This window comes from Apium graveolens, unplaced genomic scaffold (genome assembly GCF_009905375.1).
Source record: "Apium graveolens cultivar Ventura unplaced genomic scaffold, ASM990537v1 ctg246, whole genome shotgun sequence".
NCBI classification, from domain to species: domain Eukaryota; kingdom Viridiplantae; phylum Streptophyta; class Magnoliopsida; order Apiales; family Apiaceae; genus Apium; species Apium graveolens.
In genome coordinates, this window is record NW_027417668.1 from 52,351 (window position 1) to 68,535 (window position 16,185).

General features: G+C 34.2%; 2 protein-coding genes across 10 annotated transcripts; both read right to left on the reverse strand.

The window, feature by feature from the left end:
- Window positions 1-414: 414 nt before the first annotated feature.
- LOC141700502 (uncharacterized) lies at window positions 415-4,230 on the reverse strand. Of its 9 annotated transcripts, none has more exons than XR_012566382.1 (4): window positions 3,928-4,229; window positions 2,230-3,123; window positions 1,938-2,140; window positions 415-1,454 (listed from the first exon to the last, which is right to left on the reverse strand). XR_012566382.1 is itself a non-coding variant. In XM_074504247.1 (3 exons), exons 1-2 carry the CDS (start codon window positions 4,097-4,099, stop codon window positions 2,273-2,275), a joined length of 1,023 nt encoding a protein of 340 aa, XP_074360348.1. In that variant the 5' UTR covers window positions 4,100-4,230; the 3' UTR covers window positions 419-1,424; window positions 2,230-2,272. The 9 variants fall into 9 exon arrangements, 5 of the variants coding, with proteins under 5 accessions (XP_074360348.1, XP_074360346.1, XP_074360345.1 ...); XR_012566381.1 differs by having other exon boundaries at window positions 417-1,454; window positions 2,234-3,123; XR_012566384.1 differs by lacking the exon at window positions 1,938-2,140 and having other exon boundaries at window positions 420-1,208; window positions 1,349-1,424; window positions 2,234-3,123.
- A 714-nt stretch (window positions 4,231-4,944) lies between these two features.
- On the reverse strand, window positions 4,945-7,502 carry LOC141700501 (flavonoid 3'-monooxygenase). Its single transcript, XM_074504242.1, has 3 exons — window positions 6,926-7,502; window positions 5,741-6,208; window positions 4,945-5,649 (listed from the first exon to the last, which is right to left on the reverse strand). Exons 1-3 carry the CDS (start codon window positions 7,391-7,393, stop codon window positions 5,008-5,010), a joined length of 1,578 nt encoding a protein of 525 aa, XP_074360343.1. The 5' UTR covers window positions 7,394-7,502; the 3' UTR covers window positions 4,945-5,007.
- Between the last annotated feature and the right edge of the window lie 8,683 nt (window positions 7,503-16,185).

The window sequence follows — 16,185 nt, forward strand, 5'->3', positions numbered from 1 at the left end:
TCGTAACTCTTATTCTATTCTCTGACAATCTCACTGGTCCATTACCAGCACAAATGTCGAATATGACATTGGTTAAGTATATTAAAGTCTCATATAATGCATTTAGTGGTGACTTTCATGGTTCTATGGTGGTTAATATGAAGGACCTAAAAGTGTTCGATGCTTATAACAACAACTTCACTGGCAGCCTCCCAAAGGCAAAGCTTAAATAGTCTGAAATCTCTGTCACTTGGTGGGAATTATTTCTCTGGAGAGATTCCCAATGCCTACTCTAGGTTTCAGGCCCTGGAGACCATAGCTTTACAAGGCAATAGTCTCCATCTGAGCTCTATCTATTTGGAACTGTTTCGGAGTTCATTGGTGTCTAGAAGTGCTATCTATTTGGAATAACAATTTCAGTTTTAAATTACCTTGAATCTTGGCAGTAATGGCAAGTTGAAGCAGATAGATGTTACTGGAATTCATCTTACAGGAATGATACCCAAGGATTTGTGTAAAGGAGGAAAATTACTGACTTTAATTCTAATACAAAATTAGTTCCTTGGATCCATTCCGAATGAGCTAGGGGAGAGTACGTTGTTACTTCGCATACGAATTCAGAATAATAGCTTCAATGGTAGCATTCCTGCAATAGAAATTCTATAACTCAACAGTAACTACTTTTCTGGTGAGCTTCCCGTGGATATTTCAGGTATTACACTTCTGGGAGAATCCCAAAGGCTATTGGAGCGACTGAGCTTGTAAACAACTTTTCAGGGACTCTTCCAAGCGAAATTTATAATTTGAAGATGCTGATGAGGATTAACATTAGTGCTAACAGCTTAACTGGTTATATTCCAGCTTCAATTGCTAATTGCACAAAGCTGATCTACATCGATTTGAGTCCGAATAGAGTAAATTCTGAACTTTCGTCCCAAATTACAATGTTACAAGATCTAAATGCCCTGAATTTATTTCAAAATCAACTTAGTGATGAAATCCCACGTCAGCTGGGATACATGAAGGGCCTTACAATACTGGACCCTCTCCTACAACAATTTTTTTGGCAGGATTCCGGTGGATTGGCAATCAAAGGACTTCAGCGATAAAATCTTGCCCGGGAACCCAAACCTCTGTACCCCCAGCAAAATGTATTGTCCTGTCATTACCAATCCATGGAACACTTCTTGCAGAGGCCGCAGAACTAGCACTACGAATCTTTTTATTACCTTGATCATATTAGTCTTTGTCATCCAAAGGCTTGACTCAATAGTTGAAAAAGAAAAAGTTTATTGATGTATCATATAGTTAAGGAACTTTCAGACAAGAAGAACAATTCAGAATGTTTGGAAATGGAAAGCTTGCTTACAAAATGTTCCCTCATTGTGCTGAGCAGCAGTCACAGCTATTGCTCCATGCTTGCTTACTAAAATGTCAACGTTGTTCTACAAAGATCGACCACCGAGTGAGAAGATCTGCTAATGAGATGTTGGAAGAAAGTGTTTAATCACAATAGATTCAGATTGAATTTTATCTCTTGTAAAACAACGATCAAGCGCTATGTGTTTAGTTCTCATTAACTCCTCCCTTAAACCAGCTATGATCTTAGCGATTTCACAAGTTGTCTGTGCCACGCCTGGCACAGACACATTGTTAGGTTGCTGGGGTTTGACTTCTCAACAAAGATGCCAATAATCTAATATCTAAAACTACCAAAACATACTCAATTTCTCCAATGATATCAACCGAAACATAACTGCTTCTTTTTTTGTGCTAATCAACCGAAACATAACTCGGTTTCTCCTGTTTTTCATCTATTTTTAAGTTAATAACTGTACTAATACATATTGGAAATTACAGTTTTGTTTAGTTAATTTAAGTTAATAATTGTACTAACACACATTGGAGAACACAATTTTGTTTACTTAATTTTTAATGTAGAATATTAGTTACATCACCTTGCTCTATATATGCATCACATGGTATGCAATCTTTCCAGTTCTCTTTGATCATTCCAATTGTTACTACTGAGGCAAAGCATCATACTTCACTTCTTTCAAATTTTAGCAACAAGCTAAGAACAATAAGGAACAAACATAGCACGGTCCTATATCCCATACGACAAGAACACTAAATCAGTGCGCCTGAACTCATTTATCAACTGCACGTTCATGTTGGATGATCAGTTATAGGATTAACATAGAAACTTAGTGGAATATAATATCAACAGTGGCAGAACAGAAGGCATACCAACCTCTGGCAGCTCAAACTACAAGCAATATTGCCTGCACAATCAACTGCGACGCCGCTTTCTAAGTCTGCATCCGTTGTGAGCTTTTCGAGTCGTGTCTTCAATATAGACAATTGGATTCTGATCATTCCGGGAATCCGTAAAACCGTCTCTGAAGCTTAAAATTGCTTGCTTCTTTTTCTTGAAAAAGGTAAATCCATTCACTTTAACCACAAAGGATTTCAATCCCATATCTTTTGCAAGTCGCCCTACACGCTCTGCAGTTGAATCAGCTGAATAACGAGAAACTTTATCCTTTAGACATCCCGCGGAAGCCCCTATTTTTTTGTTACCCTTATAGTCAGTCACAGTAACAAAAGCATTATTTCGAATTAGCTTTATATGCACTATATCAGCAGTATCTTTCTCAACTTCTTGATGAGATAACTGAGGGCCTCTGAATCCATTGCTTCTATTTTCATCCATAGCTCCTCTGTTAAAGTTCATTGGTCTTAAATCTCTACCCCAACCAAAGTCATTTGGTCTATTTCCATTCATAACTCCTCTGGCAAGGTTCATTTGTCTCGAATCTCTCCCAAAATCCAACTGATTTGGTCTATTTTCATTCGTAACTCCTCTGGCAAAGTTCACTGGTCTCGAATCTCTCCCCAAATCCAAATGATTAGGTCTATCTTCATTTAAAATTCCTCTCCCAGAGTTCACTGGTCTTGAATCTCTCCCCAACTCGAACTTCTTAGGACTAGCAGAATGTATGTAACTTTTAGAATTTAAAGCACTGGGTAGAGATGCATTATCATTCACTTTCAGAAAACCCAACTGTGCGGCCAAGGATCCCAAGTAATTGGGTGATGCATTGGCCAGCATATGAGCATGATCTTTAGAATTCCTTGAACCTGTGAAACCACATATATTCATTTGCTACCAACACGAAGAGAGAACAAATAGGTTTAACATTTTTGACCTACTCTTAAACACCACATGCTATACATTTCTGCAGAGGAAATTCGGCATGCTCACATATAAATATCTAATACACTATTGCAAACATATACTTATAATTGTTCAGTTTCTGCATAAGAAGTTTGTTCGGTTAAAGGACAGCAGATTGAATGAGGATAAAACAAATTCCTTTCATTTTTTTAATTAACCTAAGAAATAATACATAGGCAAAACAAGAGTTATTACAAAGTTTGATATATCAATGATTTGTAGCTAGCATTTTACGTCATATATACAACTGGAACTGATTAAATATTGATTGATATATATGTTTAAACCTTGTTGTAAACCTAGTTGATAAACCAACACATACAATGTATAAGCTAATCGTAATAAAGAAACTATCAAACAATGACTTCAAATAGACATAAATTAGTGTCGCATCCACTTCAATGTATCAGATAACATCCGCAAAAATATTCAAGTTAATAACTGTGCTAACTATGATTAAACCTCTTTAAAAGGAATAGGGTTGCGACGAATAAAAAATTATTACATTCGCGAGTATATATGTTAAGACCGTGTTATTATTTAATCGAATATTACGTAATCAATGTTCAACCGTAATAACAATGACAGTAAAATTCATATCCTCGGAGAATGATAGCCATCAAAGCAATTTCTAATAAAAATAGATGCATATATAGTTATATACAGGTACAAGAGTAAAAGACCATTTCACATAAAAATGAAGTTACCTGATAAAACACTGTAACTCTGAGAAAGAGAGTTGAGATGAAAATGGGTGGGTAAGATCCGAGAAGCTTGGTTGACTGACCCGACCCGACCACATAAGCGAGAAACGGAGCGATGAGAGAACATTGCTAGGGCGATTAGGGTTTTTGTTTTCTGCGAGGGATGAGAGAACATACATACGCCAAAATGGATCAATTCAATATCTTAATTTATAACTACGGAAAATAAAAAATACTACCTAATTATTTTCCGAGCATTCGTCCCAAAAAATATATATAATTTTTCTAATATTTTTTCATAAATAATTGAACCGATTTTCAATCCTTAGCACTTTAGATTTTATTATTATTATAATAATATAAAGACTTTTGACACCCAATTTATGTTGGAGTTATATCACCCAAAGCTATTACAGATATAAATATGTGATTAATCAAAGGGGTTTTTATATCAAATTACCCACCGAACTCGTTAAAATGTATCAAGTAATTACTCAATCTCCACGGCGACTCCTTTAAACCACTGAAATACTATTATATATCACTCCGTTAGATTTTTTAAATTTTTTAACAGAAGTACTGTGTTTGTCGTGTATTTCTTTGATTATTACTGTGTTTGTCGTGTATTTCTTTGATTATTATGGTTTATCAGCAAACTTGAGTGACTCTCTCATCTGTTTAATTGATCCTAAAATAATCGTTATTTTCACGAGTAAAATAAAAGCTAGGTGGTCTGCAATTGTAGTATTAATTTGAGTAAAATTCAACAGAGAGATGAAAAGAATATGTCCTTTCAATTAGCACTCTCGTTGTTTATCTCAATTGTATGTGTCGGGCAGTTTAACAAAAATATACGACTACAAATTTTTAAAGTTAATGTTTTCCGTCAAAAAATTTTAAAAAACTAACGGAGTGATATATATTAGTATTTTAGTGGTTTAAATGAGTTATCGTGGAGATTGGATAGTTACTTGATACATTTTAACGAGTTCGGTGGATAATTTGATATAAAACCCTTAATCAAATTAATATATGGAACAAATTATTACGTTGCATAGAATTACAAATGTGGCAAGGGGTTCATCAAGCATCATACACTTGTTGGGCTAGCCTTGGGGTAGGATGCACCATTAACGGAACAGCCCGCTGCAAAGTCAGCCCATAAGCCTCATCCATATTAATATTTTTCGCCTCTTGTCCATCTGCCAATGTCCAATCAAATGAATGCAACAGCGTTGCAGTTAGTAGTTGGACCATGCGAAGCCCAAGGCTCAAACCAGCACAAATTCTTCGTCCAGCCCCAAACGGTATCACTTCAAAATCATTTCCCGTTACATCAACATTGGGCTTTTCTCCTCCCGGTAAAAATCGCTCGGGTCGGAACTCTAGCGGATCAGCCCACATATTTGGGTCCCGGGCTATGGCCCATACATTTACGAGAAGCGTGGATCCTTTTGGTATAAAATAGCCGTTAATTTCACAGCTCTCGGACGCTATCCGAGGTAGGGAGAGCGGAGTTGAGGGGTGAAGACGGAACGTTTCTTTGACAACAGCTTGAAGGTAGGGTAGTCGTGGAAGGTCCAACTCTGTCACAAGCCGGTCTGGCCCAATTACAGAGTCCAGTTCTTTTCGGGCCTGGGCTAAGATCTCCGGGTTGCGAAGAACCTCAGCAATGGCCCACTCTACTGTGCTGGAAGATGTATCTGTTCCTGCTGTAAATAAGTTCTGCAAAATTCACACACAAGTGTACAGATTAACTGATCAAATATGTTGTTGGTACTAAGTAAAACACAAGTAAGAAAACAGAGTAAATTACCAAAAGCAAAGCCTTAATCTCAGTATCAGTAAGCTTTCCACCTTCGCTATCAACAACATCTTTTAACGACAACAATGTAGTCAACAAATCAGCGTTCTTTGAATTTCCCGCACCGCCATGTCCCCCGGAGATTTTATGCTCCTCCAAGATTTGATTCAAGAAGAAATCAAAGCGTGCATGAAGTTTTTTCATCTTTTTAGCGACGCCTTGCAAGTCAAGACACTCGAGGGGAGGGATAAAATCACCAATGTTAAAAACACCAGCAAGGGTCATCATCTCAACCACCATGTCTTTAAACTCATCGGCCTTGGGATCACCAGAACCCGCAGAGCTGCCATAGTTGAACACCCTCTTGCCTAGCATCACGCGTCCTAGTGCATTTGTGGCACATATATTCAATAATTGTCCCAATTGTACTGGCCTTTTCCCAGCACCACCTAGCCCACCAACCAGTACTCCAACCTCCTCCTAATATACATTTATGTATAAATCCAACTTAACACTGTATACATTTATGATATTTCTAAAACAGCTTAATAACATCTTTAATAAATATTGGATAAAATCACATAATGCCCCTAGGAAGGAAGGATTTAGTGCAAATTAATAGCAAACATTGTACAAATATTTACAAATCCTTAGTCTACAAAATAACATCTCTGCTATCTACAACTACATGTAATATATAATATTCTTAAACATAGTAAAGCTGTAATAAACAACTTAATAACATCTTAATAATTAATAGTGGTTTTGTAAATTCGTTACTTGAGGATTTTTAAGTTTTGTAACTTAAATTAATGTGTTTGCTTCATCTTTGTATCTCTATGTATTAACTCCATTTATTATATATTTAATAGAAAGTTATTTTTTTTGAATTAATATCCCTCTCAAACCCAACTTTAACATTATTTTGATTTGCATAAAGGTGAAAGCTTGAAACGTTCGGCCTGCAAGACTTTGAATGGTAGGTGAGGGCAATGATTACACATTTTTCTATAGCGAACCGACAAAATTTTATGAAGTTTGTTCATGTATAGCGAAGTTTTACCTAACGTCATGCTCATGCAAAAGCCAAATCATTATTTGTTACACATACATGTACATGATGCAAAAAGTCAAATTATAACGACTAATAAGAAAAAAGAGGAAGAATTAACAGGACAAGTAGTATTCACAACAAACCTGGCGAACATGGCGAAAATCATCAAGAGCCTTAGCGGAGAAAAGATGTACAGCACAAATCTTCCTCAACATGCGCCACCTGGGTCCATACGGTGCAAACACCATATCCTGGTAATTATAAGCAATGTGTTTAGCTCCCGAATTCGGGGGCCGGTTGGAAAATTTAGAATCATGGGTTTTCAAGAAGTGCGCAGCCACGTCCGCTGAGCACGCCACCACCACATGAACAAACCCCAGCCTGAGGTGCATGAGAGGACCATAAGTCTGAGCCAGGGAAGCTAAGGAGTGGTGAGGTATGGTGCCTAGGTGAGGCATATTGCCTATAATAGGCCATGGTTTTGGACCAGGTGGAAGTGGATATGGGCTCGAGTGACGGTTAAACAAGAGAGTACGTAGGCTAAGTAGGCAGTAAATGACCACTGCAACAATTGATGTGTAGAGTACTAACAGAGCTATTGTAGAAACCATGGCTTTTCCAAATTGTTAATTTCAAGAACAACTGCTGAAACTTGTAGCTAGAGAAAGTGACTATATATAGTCTGTTCTAAGTGCACATATGCAATAATGTAAACGTACTGTTTATGTAGAAAGCTGAACTGTTTGGTACATCTAATGGATCGGTAAGATTGGGGGTTGTTATAATATGAGGTTAACAAAAGCTCCACCGGTGCCGTCTCATAAAAAATATAAAATAAAATAATATATTTTCTATTCATACCATGAATATTAAATAGTAGTACTACTGTACCAGGAATAGATAGACCGTGTAACAGGACTTGTCTAATTTAATATTTTATTTTTTCTTCTGTTGGAAATTTATTACTAGACTTTAATGTAACAGGTTCTGTAAGTAATATTTGTAATTGTAACATACCAACCTTTTTGTGCACGTGTATTTGTCCAAGTGGTTTGTATATTTGACAATGTCATTTTATTTTTTCATCATAGATCGGAGCCCTCCTTTTTCTCATCAAATGCAAAAGATGTTGCTATATTTTAGTAGTTTTGTTATTATTTGTTTAGACATTACTGGTAAAACATAGTTTTATAGGGTTACATAACTTAAATTTAAGTGAGTTATATCAACTTGCTCATTAAAATCAGTTACAGGAACACTTCGTTAATTTATCAATTATATAATGACGTGAATGCCGTTATGTTAAAATTATTTGTTGTGAAATTTATGCGATAAGATAACGACTCAGTAAGATAACAACTCTGATTTTACATATTATATAGTCACTAAATTTTAAAGGAATGTATCCGTAACTAACATCATCAGAGCAATTCCAACTCAACACTATAATAATATAATAGTATTAGTTTGGTGTAAAATCAACTCCAACTCAACACTATTAGTGTCAAGTTTACACAAAATAAATAGTGTGACAATAAATTTGATGTTAAAAGTATATTTGGTGTAATTTTTATACCAAATTTGGTGTAATTGGATACTTTTCTACTATGTTCGTACCTTTATTAACAAAAACAAATTTATTCCTGTCATATCCTATTTATATCCTATTGTATTCGAACAAGCTACTTTTTTTCAGAAAAATAAAAATGTCATATCATTATTTAGACATTGAATGTAAGATATAGTATAAATGGATTGGAGTTGATTTTATTAGTTTTGACACTTAAATAGTGTCAAAGTTACACTATTTTAGTGTTTTATAGGTTGGAAATGGTCTTAGTGACTTGTTTAAAACTGTATTCATATTTTAATGTCTAACTTGATATTTTAAGCCCAATTTGATTAATGTTTGATAATTGAGCTTGGTTATATATGATATTGAATACTGTTACAGTTCTAGAGTTTGAGAATGATCACATAAAATTACCAAAATTTAATAAGATATACCAAGATTTTTAAGATTACAAAACTACTCGGTTCGTGGGTAATTTGAACAAGTTTAATTTTAGGACTTTTTTTAACAATTTTTTAATTTCTTTTGCAATCTCGAATTTGACAATTTATATAGTATATAAAACACATGTTACTTGTTGCGGAAAAAGACAATTTCAAAATCACAACTGACTGGATATGCGGATGCTGGGTACATGTCAGATCCTCATTTTATACGATCACAAACATGTTATCTATTCACATATTGTGGCACTGCTATCTCTTGGAAGTCTAAAAAACTAGACTATGGCAACAACTTCATCAAATCACGCAGAATTACATGCAATTCATGAAGCAAGTAGGGAATGCATTTGGCTAAGGTCTGTAATTCAAAATATTCGAGAATCATGTGGGTTATCAAGTATTTCATATAGTCCTACAATTTTGTTTGAAGATAATACAGCTTGTATCAGATAGTTAAAGGAAGGATATATCAAAGGGGATCGAACCAAGCATATCTTACCAAAATTCTTCTATACGCGTGAACTACAAGATAATGGTGATATTGATGTACAAGAAATGCACTCATGTGATAATCTTGTTGATTTACTTATAAAGTAAATATCCACACCAACATTTGAAAAGCTATAGAATAATATTGGCATGCAGAGATTGAGAAATTTGCTACAACAAGATGTCAAAGTGTGAGATGTTACATTCAGGGGGAGAATGTACTCTTTTTCCTTCGTCAAGGTTTTTATCCCACCGAGTTTTTCCTTCCAAAGTTTTAACGAGACAGTTAATCTCTGTAGTAAACTCACATTGGACAATGAAGAGGGAGTGTTATAATATGATATAATCATGATTATCAAAATTAATCAAGAAGACTCATAAAACTTATCGAGGAAGTCTCTCAAAACTTGTCGAGGAAGACTTGCGCAACTTTTTAGAGAAGAAAGTTAGTAATAAAGAATTGTAAAACTTATTAAGGAAGACTTACGAAACTTAATAGTCAAGAACTACGATACTTATCAAAGAAGAATTAGATAGCCTTCTTAGTAAGACTTGTCAACCAACCTCTATAAATAGGAACTTCAGTTATTGAAATCAGATATACTGAAACATATTAAAATATAATTCTCTCTTCAACTTTTATTCTCTCTATATGTGCAATTATTAAGTTATTCATAATCAAGTAATTCAAGATTTACAACACGTTGTTTACAACAGCGACTAAACTTTAAAGTGGTGTACCCGTAACTAACATTAGAGCAACCCCAACTCAACACTATAATAATATAATAGTGTAAGTTTTGGTGTAAAATCAACTTCAACCGAACACTATTAGTGTCACGGTTACACAAAATAAATAGTGCGACACTAAATTTGGTGTCAAAAATACATTTGGTGTAATTTTTACACCAAATTTGATGTAATTCGTAATTTCTACTATGTTCTTACCTTTATTAACAAAAAAAAAAATTCCTGTCATATCCCATATATATTCTATTATATCCAAACAAACTACTTGCTTTAAGAAAAATAAAAATATCATATCCTTATTTATACATTAAGTGTAAGATATAGTATAAATGGGTTGAAGTTGATTATATTAGTTTTGACACTAAAATAGTGTCAAAGTTACACTATTTTAATGTTTTATAGGTTGGAGATGGTCTTAGTGACTTGTTTAAAACTGTATTCAGATTTTAATTTATATTTTAATGTCCAACTTGATATTTATTCCCAATTTGATAAATGTTTAATAATTGACCTTGGTTATATATAATATTGAATACAGTTAGAGTTTTAGAGTTTAAGAATGACCACATAAAATTACCAAAAATTAACAAAATGTACCAAGATTTTTCCACGTTACAAAACTACTCGGTTCATGGGTAATTTGAACAAGTTCAATTTTAGGACTTTTTTACACAATTTTTTATTCCTTTTGCAATTTCAAATTTGACAATTTATATAGTATACAAAACACATGTTATTTGTTGCGAAAAAGACAAGATTTAAAGCGTTTAATTGTAGAATATTTCATTCCATTACAATTATATCACTTAACTTTAGACTTGTCAATCTTCTCTGATCTTGATTTCTTGACATCCTTTTTTCTTGTACCTATAAGAGTTTTACTTTTTTTTAGAAGTTGTCTCTCTTTTAATTGAGCTCTTGAATTTCATCTTTTTGAAGCCATTAACCATCATAGCCGCGAGATGCTTCACATATTTATCAATACATTCGTCATTAAAGTCTACATCATAATTTATGTCAATCTCTAATTACGATGACTCATTTTCTGACTCATCATATTTTGCCTTTTTCTTTAAAATGACTTGAGATCCTAATCAAAACCTTGGTTGGTTTCTCCACAACATTCAAGGCATCATATTTTTCCTTACTACTCTTTTATTTCTTCTTTAGCGCATCTCAAGATCATAGGTATAGAGCACCCCATACACTTCATCAAATATTTTTTACTCAGATAATTTTTTTTTAATAATGGTTATTTTGAGATTCCAATATTTAGGATGAGCCAAGAGAAACTTTGTGTTGAATTCTTTGTTGTCATACTCCTTTCCATCCAAAGACATATCATTCAACAGATTAACAAATCTGTCAGATATATCGGCCAGTATCTTATTAGCATTTGAGTCAAGTGTTCATAATTCTAAATGAGTAATGTCCTCATTAGAAGAAGCTTTACTCGGTTCATTATTGTCTATGATTATGGTTATCTTGAGATTCCAGTTTACATGAAGAGGCAAGAGAAAGTTTATGTTGGAGTCTTTATTTTCATACTTCTTTCCAACAAGAGACATATCATTTAATAGATTAAGAAATCTGTCATATATATATCAATGACTCGTCAGCCTTTGAGTTAAAGTATTCTTAATCCTGGTTGAGTATTGTCCCCCTATTCTTCTTGATTGCCTTAGTTCCTTGACACTACAACTCTAAGGCATCTATGATTTTTTTATGATATCTTGTATCCAATAATCCTATTTGACATGTGTTGTGAAAGACATGCCTGTAAAATAACAAGACTAAGTCACATTGACAACCCTAAGATTAAGTTGTTTGATAATTAATATTTGTATTATGTAATTGTATTTATTGAGTCTACAAAAATATTTAGAAGATTAGACTAGGGGATTTTTCTGTGAACAGTTTCAAACTAAGGAATAAACTCTGGAAGAAGATCAAGTCCTGATCATGTCTCAGAGAAAAGATGTAGAAGTTTGGATTTGAATAATGTTGTTATAGGAAAAATGTTCTAAATCAAGATATCGACAAGTCACAGATCAAGGGATATCGAGAAGTCAGTCGAGAACTCCAAAATGACTTATAGAGAAGCCCCAAGAGATATCGACAAGTCATTTATGCATGTAGAGATCTCAGATATCGACAAGTCAAATGAAGAGGTAGAGAACTAGAGATGTCAAAAATTCAATACCTCATATAGAGATCTCAGAGATATCGACAAGTCATTTTTGCATGTAGAGAACTCAGAGATATCGACAAGTCAAAATTCTTCATGTAGAGAACTCGAGATGTCGACAAGTCAAAAGCCTATATCTAGAACTAGAGATGTCGACAAGTTAATCTTCATGTCGAGAACTAGACACCTCGATAAGTCACTTACTTATGTCGAGAACTCGAGATATCGATAAGTCATTATACTTCTCGATATATCACTTCTCTACAGAACAAGAGGAGATCTCGACATACTATCTCAAATTCAGAATACAGACAAGTTCAAGATTCAAGATTATTAGTCAACAAACAATTCATTCACTGAATTGAAAAGTCTACAAAAGCAGCTTGAAAAATACAAGATCAAGGGCCAGATTCACTGGACAAAGGATGGTCACATACCTGCAAGATTCTGCACATATCTGCTAACACCAAAAAAGGAAATAGACAAGGTTCCTTTAGAAATTGGTTTAGTATATTTTAGTACAAGTTTTGTAAACCAGTGTTGCTAGTATTTAAAGCATGCACGAGTGCTTAGTTTTAAAAAACAGATCTAGAAAATCTTGTATTCTCTCAAGATAGTAGCTGAGTTCTTATTTTTTTAAGAACATGGATTTGTAGCAAGACAAACTTAATTAATACAATTAAGTGAGTTTTTTGAAATATTGTGTCTTGTGTAATTCTGTTAAACTTAATATTTCTACATATCTTAACTGCTTTGTTCACCAATAATCCAAACAGTTTTAAAAGCCAAGTAAAATTCAAGAAATACATTCACCCCCTCTCTGTTACATTTCTTTGCATTCAATATCTAACAAGTGATATCAGAGCAAAATCTGAAAGAAAACAGATAAAGATCTCAGAAGAATGAGTGCTCAGAAATTAAGCAATATTAAGATATTAATCTTTGACAAGATCAACTATAATTTGTGGAAAAAGAAAATGATGTTGTTCATAAGGATGGCCAACCTCATATATATTCAAATTCTTAATAATGGACCCTTCATACCTATGTAAAAGGTTCCTGAAGTCACAGATGGATATATGGTCATACCATCTCATTATGCACCTAAAGATCCCTCAACCTACACAGAGCCTGAAAAGGAAAAGGTTGCACTGGATAGCAGTTTACAACTCATACTGACTGAGTCACTTGATAATGTGATGTAAAATAATATTATCAATTGTGAATCTGATAAACAGATCTGGGAGAAAATTGAGATACTGTGTGAGGGAACAGAAGGGGTCAGATCTAATCAAATAAGAATACCGGTGTCACGGTATGAGGGTTTTATGGCTAAACCAAAGGAAAGTATAACTGATGTTTTTGAGAGGTTCAATAAGCTGATAAATGACTTGCAGCTTCATGATAAATACTATGAAGCTGAGAAGGTCAAGCTGAAATTCTTGCTCACCCTTCCTGATCATTTGGAAAAAAAAGTTTTCTGCAATTAGAGAAGGAAAATATTTGAGCAGAATGACACTGGAAGTCTTGTATGAGATCTTGAAGACTTATGAGCTGGAAAGGTTACAAAGAAGGTCATTGAGAGCTGGTCAAGGGCATGTTGTTGATGGAACTGGTGCTTTGATTGCCAATGACAGTAAGTCATATGATGATGAACTAGAAGCTCAAACTCCAGTTATTCAAACTGTTGAGTAGAAGAATACGGATCCACAGAAGCAAGTCATACTAAAAATAGAAGATGATGAATTCTATACCTTTGATGAACTGGATGAGATGGACCAGTCAATGGCTTACCTTGCAAGAAAATTCTATAACATTAAGGTTAAGAAGCCAAAGTTTTTTAAGAGCAAGGGTCATACATCCAATAATAACAACATTTGGAAAGGAAAAACACAGTTCAACTCAGCTAGAAGAGGTGTCTACAGAACAAGATTTATTGATAGATCAAAGATAAGGTGTTATAATTGTGATGAGTTAGGTCACTTTGCTACTGAGTGTAGAAAGCCAAAAAAGGTAAAGAAAGATAAAGCTTACTTGGAATTGGAAGCAAAGTATAAAGCTCTCTTGAGAAAGCAACATGGAAAGGCTTACATTATAGAAGGCAAGAGTTGGGTTGATACAGATGAAGATGATGACAATGAAGAATTTTAGGAATTATGCTCTCATGGCTCTAGAGAAAGGAGAATCATATGTATCTAAATCAGAGGTACCAACTCTAACCATAATTGATTTAAATGCAAGTCAATATAAAGAAATTGTTGAAAAGATGAATGTAGAGATTTTCATATCCACACAAGCATGATGGCAGCTACTGAGGAAGTGAGTAGGCTGTCAAAAATTAGTTAGAAGCTTGAGATATAAAAACAGGAATTGGAGCTGCAACTTGTTGGTCTTGAGACAGTTAAGCAAGAAAATAAATATCTTAAGAACAAGCTTAAGTGTGCTAGTGAAATGGAGGCAGTGTTGAGAGAAAAATTGGAGAAGAATGATTTGAAGCTAAAATCATATAAGAATGCATCTCAGTTGGTTGGACAATATCATGAGAAAAATAAACCATGTGCTAACATAGCCATTGGTTTGGACTATGATGCATTAAATTCTCACAAGAAAGGTGAAGCTGACAAGGGAAAAGAAACAGTGAATCATGATGTTCCTGTAATGCTAAAGAAAGTTAATGCACCTTTGTTCAAAGTTTGTGAAGTTGATTTCAGTGAAGTTGAGTTGGTCATCAAGCAAAAAATTGCAAATGAAGATAATAAGAAGAATAATGCAGAAACCACTCCTACTGCTGAAAATGAAAAGAAGCAAATAATACACCAAACTACAAAGACACAAACCAAGAAAGTCAAAACTGAGAATGTTGGGAAAAAGAAAAAGAACATAAAAGGAAAAATAAGTGTAAACAAGAACAACAACTATGCTTATGTTGCATATGCTCCAAGGAAGCAATGTCAAAAGTGTGGCTCAACAAATCACCTAACTCACCTTTGTAGAAAGGCTGTTAGTGATCCAAAATTGAGAGCATGCAAATACAATGAGGCATTGACTGAAGTTCCCTATTCATTCCATGATAAGTTTGATTGCATTCCTTGCAATATGAAGGTTATGACAAGTTGTCATAAATTGAGAAAAGATCTCAAGAAAGTAAATATTGGATCTACAGTTAAAAAGGATAATGCTAATCAAACAATGAATGATGTTCTTTTTGAAAGCTCAAACTCTACTTCTGTACATTCTATGAAAAAAGAAGAAAGTACCTAACACTGTTTGGGTAGCTAAACACACTTAATTTTTATTGTGTGCAGGGCAAGAAGAATAAAGTCATATGGATCATTGGCAGTGGATGTTCCATACATATGACCGATGATAATGCCCTGTTATCACAATTTGAGGAGATGGCTGACCCACTGGTGACTTTTGGAGACAACATCAAATGATTCACAATGGGATATGGCAAGTTAATTTCTGGAAATGCTATCATTGAAGATGTAGCACTAGTTGTTGGTCTTGAAGTAAATCTTTTATGTGTCAGCCAATTATAGACAAAGGGTTCAAGGTGATTTTTGACAAAGAAGACTGCTCAATCACTAGCAAAAAAACTGGTGAAGTTGCTCTAAAAGAAGCAAGAAAAGGAAGTCTGTTTGTTGCAAACCTAAATTTAGCAAAAAAGGATGGAATATGATACTTCTACACCAAGGCATCTATTGAGCAAAGTAAGCTGTGGCACAAGAAACTCTCTTACCTAAATTACAAATCATTTAATACCTTGGTGAAAAAGGAATTAGTAAGAGATATGCCATATCTGGAATTTGCTCAAGATCAAGTTTGTGAGGCTTGTCAGAATGGCAAAATGAAAAGGTCTAGTCATAAGAGCAAGACTGTAAATTCAATAAGTGCACCATTACAGCTTATTCACATGGACCTGTTTGGACTAGTTAATGTCTTGTCTATTACAAAAAA

Bases quoted from the DNA above. Each gene is read 5' to 3' on its own strand.
- LOC141700502 (XM_074504247.1), bottom strand. From the start codon at position 4,099: ATGTTCTCTCATCCCTCGCAGAAAACAAAAACCCTAATCGCCCTAGCA. The intron at 3,124-3,927 runs GTAACTTCATTT...GTGGTTTCACAG, and splicing joins GAGTTACAGTGTTTTATCAG to GTTCAAGGAATTCTAAAGAT.
- LOC141700501 (XM_074504242.1), bottom strand. From the start codon at position 7,393: ATGGTTTCTACAATAGCTCTGTTAGTACTCTACACATCAATTGTTGCA. The intron at 6,209-6,925 runs GTTTGTTGTGAA...AATGTATATTAG, and splicing joins ATTTTCGCCATGTTCGCCAG to GAGGAGGTTGGAGTACTGGT. The intron at 5,650-5,740 runs GTAATTTACTCT...TGAATTTTGCAG, and splicing joins AGATTAAGGCTTTGCTTTTG to AACTTATTTACAGCAGGAAC.